This window comes from Impatiens glandulifera, chromosome 2 (genome assembly GCF_907164915.1).
Source record: "Impatiens glandulifera chromosome 2, dImpGla2.1, whole genome shotgun sequence".
Classification (NCBI taxonomy): domain Eukaryota; kingdom Viridiplantae; phylum Streptophyta; class Magnoliopsida; order Ericales; family Balsaminaceae; genus Impatiens; species Impatiens glandulifera.
The window spans coordinates 53,079,604-53,088,311 of record NC_061863.1 but is presented as its reverse complement, the minus strand read 5'-3'; the positions used below and the strand labels follow the sequence as shown (position 1 = coordinate 53,088,311).

Sequence of the window (8,708 nt, the reverse complement as noted above, 5' to 3'; positions counted from 1 at the left end):
CAATTTAATTACTATACATGTTAATACATCAATATTACAAATTGGGACAAAAGTTTTTTAAATAATAAATATTAATTTTTTGACTGGACTTAAGCTCAACCCAACTCTTATATAAATTTGTGTCAACACGCTAGCGGTCTTGAAACAAAGTTCATTACTTTATTCAGGCCATCCATATAAACAAATTTCTCTTTTCAATCTCGCATCATCTTCCTCCAAAATCCTCCTAAGAAAGCCATAGGAGGGATGTTGTTCACATCAACACAATCATTTTTCCTTCTTCTATTTGAATTTTAAAACACGCTTTTCAATTTGAAAAGTTCAAAATAAGAATAATGAATTAAGTTTAGTTTTCTAGACAATTATTATTTCCAACAGCCAATATATAACTTCATCAAATATCGTGTAAACGCGCGTTTTACAAGAGAACTATTGTACATCAATTTCATTTGAATCGAATCACACTTTTGCGTGGAGTGTTAGTTCGAAATTAGTTTTTGTCAAAAGACCAAGTCTTTTTGTACATCTTATCTCGTGTGAAGAGCTTTACAAGAGAGAATTAGACAACAAATATAATGTAAAATGCGTTTTACAGGAGAGCAATGTATAACAAATATCATGTAAAGCGTGCTTTACAGGAGAACATTGTACATCAAATATGTTGTAAAGCGATTTACACGATAACTATACGTTGTACAATGCTATCGTAACGATTCACACCTTCGTGTGAAACAATTCCCACGTTTGTGTGAAACTATTGAAACCTTCACGTGAATGGTTAGTTTGAAGTTAGTTTTTGTAAAAATACAAAGTCTTTTTTACACCATCTCTTGTGTGTAGCACGTTTTCCACAAGAGAGTTGTATAACTATCGTGTAAAGCGCGTTTTATTTTGATGATATTAAGTGGAATTTAAAGCTATGTATATTTGAACAAAATCAATTTGGACTCATTTAAAAATAAATAATTTTGAAGATTGATCGTTATTATTTGGTTTAGTGAGTGTAATATATAAACAAATTTATTAATATTTTAATCGAAAGTCGAGAAGACCCAAGACGAACTTTCATTATATACTTCTTCAAAATCAGATATCTGTCGAAACCGAGGACACTCAAGACAAACAAACATCGTCTACTTCCTAAAAATAAGATATTGATCGAAAACGAGAAGATCCAAGACGAAATTCCATCGTCTACTTTTTCAAAATCAAATTTCTGTCGAAAATTGAGGACACCCCAATCGAACATCCAATATTTACTTCCTCAAAGTAAGATACTGATCGAAAGCCGAGAAGACCCAAGACAAACTTATATCGTCTAAATAATTAGGCAACTAGTGATATCACTTATGGACAATTCTTATGGACAAGAAATGATTGCATTATCTTTCAATGTGAGAAGAGGAATAAGACCTTGAGTGAGTTACTAGTCATGAAAAACGGGCTAGATGGGAGGCTCGGTCAATTCAAAGGTGATGATTTTGGTACTTCTTTTGTTCTATCTTAATTTTCCATACATTGTGGATCATAGTTAAGATTAATGAGATGATTGGTTTGTCATTTTATTAAGAAGAGAATTGACACATTGAATGAGATTTTTAGTCATGAAAAAGGGGTTAAATGAGAGGCTTAGTCAATTCAAAGGTGAATGAGATCATTGAATTGTCATCTAATGTGAGAAGATGAATGTGAACTTGAATGTGATTCCTAATAATGAAAAAGGGCTAGATGAGAGACTCGATCAATTCAAATGGAATGACATTCGCGATTTTATCGAAGAAACTATGAAACATGGTGAAAAGAATTGAATATAGTTAAAAAAATCTTGAAAAGATATTATTGAATTTCTAGTTGTTGGACATTATTCAAAAACTGGTAGATTGAAAGTTAATTTGTTCAAGGAGAAGTATGCGGTTCAAGTTGGTTGAGTGTGCAAAGTTTAAGGCAGAATGGGTCTCAAATGTTTTTCTAGATATTGAGCTTGTGTAAAGTGATATCACTAGTTGCCTAATTATTTAGACGATATAAGTTTGTCTTGGGTCTTCTCGGCTTTCGATCAGTATCTTACTTTGAGGAAGTAGATATTGGATGTTCGATTGGGGTGTCCTCAATTTTCGACAGAAATTTGATTTTGAAAAAGTAGACGATGGAATTTCGTCTTGGATCTTCTCGTTTTCGATCAATATCTTATTTTTAGGAAGTAGACGATGTTTGTTTGTCTTGAGTGTCCTCGGTTTCGACAGATATCTGATTTTGAAGAAGTATATAATGAAAGTTCGTCTTGGGTCTTCTCGACTTTCGATTAAAATATTAATAAATTTGTTTATATATTACACTCACTAAACCAAATAATAACGATCAATCTTCAAAATTATTTATTTTTAAATGAGTCCAAATTGATTTTGTTCAAATATACATAGCTTTAAATTCCACTTAATATCATCAAAATAAAACGCGCTTTACACGATAGTTATACAACTCTCTTGTGGAAAACGTGCTACACACAAGAGATGGTGTAAAAAAGACTTTGTATTTTTACAAAAACTAACTTCAAACTAACCATTCACGTGAAGGTTTCAATAGTTTCACACAAACGTGGGAATTGTTTCACACGAAGGTGTGAATCGTTACGATAGCATTGTACAACGTATAGTTATCGTGTAAATCGCTTTACAACATATTTGATGTACAATGTTCTCCTGTAAAGCACGCTTTACATGATATTTGTTATACATTGCTCTCCTGTAAAACGCATTTTACATTATATTTGTTGTCTAATTCTCTCTTGTAAAGCTCTTCACACGAGATAAGATGTACAAAAAGACTTGGTCTTTTGACAAAAACTAATTTCGAACTAACACTCCACGCAAAAGTGTGATTCGATTCAAATGAAATTGATGTACAATAGTTCTCTTGTAAAACGCGCGTTTACACGATATTTGATGAAGTTATATATTGGCTGTTGGAAATAATAATTGTCTAGAAAACTAAACTTAATTCATTATTCTTATTTTGAACTTTTCAAATTGAAAAGCGTGTTTTAAAATTCAAATAGAAGAAGGAAAAATGATTGTGTTGATGTGAACAACATCCCTCCTATGGCTTTCTTAGGAGGATTTTGGAGGAAGATGATGCGAGATTGAAAAGAGAAATTTGTTTATATGGATGGCCTGAATAAAGTAATGAACTTTGTTTCAAGACCGCTAGCGTGTTGACACAAATTTATATAAGAGTTGGGTTGAGCTTAAGTCCAGTCAAAAAATTAATATTTATTATTTAAAAAACTTTTGTCCCAATTTGTAATATTGATGTATTAACATGTATAGTAATTAAATTGTTAAACTATATATATTTCGGGTGATTCTTACCATTTTCTTTCCTAAATTTCAAACCCCACAATTTTACCTTAAGCTAATTTTAAGTCTTAGAATTGTACTTTTTGGATCCGTACATAGGCTAAAGCTTCTTTGGCCCTTTAGTGAGCACACCTCATTCGTTTATGAAGAGTGTAGATTTTATGATATTTTGTTTGTTTTTATTTTGTAATATATTTTTTTTATCCTCCCAAATCTGGTTATCATCCACAAAGTTACAATCTTCTCCTTTTGGAAATGAAGAGTCTCATAATGCTTTGGGAGAATTGAACTAAGAATTTAGATATGCCAAATGAAAGAAGGGAACTAAATCCAATGGCCCTTACTGTATTTTTTTTTGTTTTTCGAATAATCGTTGAACGAGATTGTGAATGCCCATGGGAGAGGTTCAGATCATAAATATTAGAGTTTTCTCTATAGAAAACTTTCTTTATTAAGAAGATGCACAATAGACTCTTCATGAGATGTTGTTGCAACTATTTCCAATGGTGTGAAATGCTTATTTGATGTGGAGGGTTTGCTTAATTACTTCTCCTCATGTATTTTTTACTTGAACACTAAAAATGAAATCAAATAAATAAAAGAAAGTGTTAAAAGATTTATATAAACAAAGGTGTGAGACGCTTTACATAAATACAGTTTTAAACTACAATACAATTTTATGAATCCCAGTTTTATTTATCGATAGTACATAAATACAGTTTGAAAATTACCTTCCATTTTTATCTTCCGATTTCTTCATCGATTCAGTAAATACAATGATTTGTTTTTGTGATTACTAATTATCAAATGAGAAATAAATATAAAGCTTCAAAAGAACATTGAAATGAGAAAAAAACTGAAACGATTGTGATTAAAACATATCATTTTCGCTAAAAGAGCTTCAGTCGAGGATCATAGATTGACAGAAGAAAAAGAACTCGTTATCAAATGGAAGAGGAGAAGAAAAATTTAAGAGACGCAACCGGGCGTAGAGAGAGAGGATGCAAGATGAAACGGGAATTGTGCGAGCGGGAAACTCTTTTGTACAACAAGTATACTGTAATGCACGTTTTATACGAGAGCGTTTTACATCAGCTATCGTGTAATGCGCGCTTTACACAAGAGCTTTGTACAATAACTCTCGTATAATGTGTGTTTTACACGAGATCGATGTAAAATATATCTCATGTAATGCACATTTTACACGAGATCATTGTACAACAACTATCGTGTTTACAACGATTTACACATTCATGTAAATCATTAGTTTGAAGATAGTATTAATAAAAAAAGACGGTGCCATTTTTGCTTTTAAATAAGTTGTTAGGGATTAATTACGACTCAATAATGAATATTCATCATTCATTTATAATGAATATTCATCATCCATTTATTTAATTATAGTAATTGTACAGCCCTATAAATAATATTATTATCACCCTTTCTTTTAATAATTTAAAAATAACAAGACAGAAATTTAATAACATCATATTTTGTTAATATAGAATTGATTAAATAATAAAAATATATATAATTATTATAATTAATAATTTAAAAATAACAAGACAAAAATATAATAACATCATATTTTGTTCATACAGAAATCATGAATAATCATTGTACAAATTTTTGGATAATTTAAACATATTTTTCCTTTCATTGTTCAGCTCCGAGTTTAAAATCCTATGAATGTATTTTATTCGTAGAGTTCTTAGTGCTTCTGATGCCTTCAAAACAATAATAAGAATATATAAGAATATCAATAAAGAAGTGACAATGAACAATATATGTTTAACACTTACATTTTCGAGAGTGATGTCACATTCCCATTTTGTGGCATCACCTGTATATGTTTCCAGATGCCTCATACAATAAACTCCACAACATGTGTTGTTTGAAGCATCTTGCCACGGCATTTTCACGATCTTTATCTTGAATTTTTTGACTAGAACAGCTAAGGGAGAACCTATTTCAGCTAAAAATCTAACAAATAGATCTATATGTTGACTTATATTAGTATACTTATCCATGTACTTAATACCACGTGGAAGTGGTCTGTTGTCAATTATTTCTATTTTCTGTTTAATCATATTAATACAAATAATATAAAAATGTTCGTTGCGGATTACCGGAAGGAATATCTGAAAAAACAGAGTTATTGATTATCAGTGCATAAAACCTAAACTAAATTCGTTATTTGAAATTTTTACTTACAAGGTCAGTAGTATCGAGGAATTCTCTTGATATGTTAAACTGAGTCATTTCGGCATCGAGTATGGTATTAAACAAACTAAGATCATATTGTTGCATCACCTACAAATAAATTATAAATATCAATCAAATGAACATCGAGCATAAACCATAAAATAGAGCCATTATAATTACTTACATAGGACATTGTTGTGAAACAAAATTTTCTTGTTTCATGTCTTGGCTGTCTTGTAAAATTGATGTTTAAAATATTGGCCCAAACATCAACTACTTGACTGTCAACTTCGATATTTTCTTGCAGTGTTGTAAGAGCTTGACGTGATAAACTAGAATTTGTGCCGACGTAAAGCTTCTCCCTACAAAGACATATTAAGAACGTATATTACTTTATATTACAAAATTTTAATGAATAGATGTTTTGAGGAAACTTTACATTGGATCCAGTTCTTCAAAAAATACAAGATCCGCCATTCGTTTTTCGTTGATTGAAAAATTATCAAGCTTTTCGATAACTTCTCTCAAATAAAGGCTTCGAAGGACCACCGGAATCTTCCTTTTTGGATAGACTTTAATATTTACACGGCCTATTTCTTCATCACTCTCTGCCATTAAATGGTCTTCATGTACACCATTGGCATCTTCAATACTCTCAGGCATTGGGGGACATTGGTTTGAGATGACCCCATCTTGATAAAAAAAAAAATCAATAAATTAATCAGATCATGTTATCCTTATGAAAACTAGCTTACTTTTGTTGGACGCACCTTCTTGAAATGTATTGGACACTTGTTTTCCTCTGCTTCTTGTCCAATATATATGTTTTTCACTTCTTGAGAGGTTTGAACTATTTGATTGATGTATACATAACTTTTTCACTTGTCTTTCATCAGCTTCAAATTCCTTCACATTCAAAATAATAACATGTAATTAACCATAAATAAAATAAAGGCACAAGCTTTCAATAACTAATTATGGAGATAAAAGTCTTAACAAAATATAAGAAACATAAACATACATCATTATTTTTTACCTGTTCTTCGTCTTCTTCGTTAAATATAACATCAGCGAGGGTTCTATAATTTTCTTCCTCAATAAACTCCCATTTTCTTTTATAGATTTTTAGGAGTCTCTTTAATACTAGCATTGTTTTTTCCTCAGGGATACCCAGATCCTTCATTGCCCCAAGTGCTTTTGCAGTCCTTGCATTTGGTGCCATTACTTTTATAAGGCCTCTTTTTTCTGCAGAAAAATCATGTATGTGAGGGCGAAAAATGAAATAACAACAAAATAAATACTAAAACCAACAAACCCAGAAGCGGAGTAAAATCTGAAAAAAGTTCAAGTGACTAGAGATTCATTAGTTCCCTCTTCTTCTACAAACTATTTCATTTCGTATGAACTTTTTTGAGACAACATACAGTTAATCAAAACAACGTGACTAGTCTAAAATGCCAATTGAAGCTGATGAGTAAATAGATGAAAAAGACAAGACGATTTAAAGAATGGGATATAAGATTATGATTAGAAGAAAAAAATTGAAGGAGCAGAGCGTACCAGTCGGGGGAGAAAGACGAGAAACTTTCGTAAAAAGACACAGATAGGATAGAGAGGGAAGATTCAAGTGCAACAGTTTTTGTTAAATACTAGTTGTTGTAGGAGTTATAATGTTTTATTTGATTTAAAAATTATTTATCCCGCTAAATTATATATATTAAAATAGAAAAATATATTCAATAATTATTTATCACGCTAATTTAATTTTATTAAAATAGAAAATTTTATCAAAATTTATTTATCTCACGAATTTATTTGTATTAAAATAGAAAAATATATTCAAAATATTAATTATCCCGCTAATTTATTTGCATTAAAATAGAAAGAAATATTCAAAACTTATTTATCCGCTAATTTATTTATATTAAAATACAAAAATATTTAAAAATTATTTATCCCGCTAATTTATTTGTATTAAAATAGAAAATTATATTCAAATCTTTTTCTATTAAAATAGAAAAATATATTCAAAATTTATTTTCCCCCGCTAATTTATTTATATTAAAATATAAAATTACATTCAAAAATTATTTATTCACTAATTTATTTATATTAAAATAGAAAAATATATTCAAAAATATTTATCCAGCTAATTTAATTGTATTAAAATAGAAAATGTATTCAAAAATTATTTATTTCGTTAATTTATTTGTATTAAAATAGAAAAATATATTTAAAAGTATTTATCCCTCTAATTTATTTGTATTAAAATAGAATAATATATTCAAAATTTATTTATCCAGCTAATTTATTTGTATTAAAATAGAAAAATATATTCAAAAATTATTTATACAGCTAATTATTTGTATTAAAATAGAATAATATATTTAAAAATTATTTATCCAGATAATTTATTTTATTAAAATAAAAAAATATATTCAAAATTTATTTATCCAGCAAATTATTTGTATTAAAATAGAAATATATATATATATATATATATATATATATATATATATAAATTATTTATCCAGATAATTTATTTATTTTAAAGCAGAAAAATATATTTAAAAGATACTTACCCAACTAATTTATTTATATTAAAATAGAAATATCAATTAAAAATTATTTATCCGCTAATTTATTTATATTAAAATAAAAAAATATATTAAAAACTTATTTATCACCGGCTAATTTATTTATATTAAAATAGAAAAATATATTCAAATATTATTTATCCCTCTAATTTATTTATATTAAAATAGAAAATTATAATAAAAAGTTATTTATTCCGCTAAATTATTAAAATACAAAATATTCTAAAATTATTTTAATTTTTTTTTACGATCTTAAAGATAAATATCTTATTAATATCTTTAATTTAATTACTTAACTTTTAATTTATTTTTTCATTCTATTCATTAATGACCATTAATTTTTTTAATTAATTAATTTTATATTATAGCTCCTAATAATTATTTTACAATATTAATTTGATTCAAATATATAATTTTTTATAATTTAAAATAAGTTTTATATATTTTAATGATTATTATATTTATATTTTAATTTATAATTTAAAAATATCAATACATATATTTAAAAAATATTGGTTTTAATAATTATAAATAATTTAGTTATTACAAA

The 8,708-nt window shown here is 27.7% G+C and overlaps 1 protein-coding gene across 1 annotated transcript; it reads right to left on the bottom strand.

The window, feature by feature from the left end:
* Window positions 1-5,012: 5,012 nt before the first annotated feature.
* On the bottom strand, window positions 5,013-6,783 carry LOC124924928. Its single transcript, XM_047464910.1, has 7 exons — window positions 6,598-6,783; window positions 6,332-6,467; window positions 6,001-6,253; window positions 5,746-5,923; window positions 5,571-5,669; window positions 5,159-5,497; window positions 5,013-5,039 (listed from the first exon to the last, which is right to left on the bottom strand). Exons 1-7 carry the CDS (start codon window positions 6,781-6,783, stop codon window positions 5,013-5,015), a joined length of 1,218 nt encoding a protein of 405 aa, XP_047320866.1.
* Between the last annotated feature and the right edge of the window lie 1,925 nt (window positions 6,784-8,708).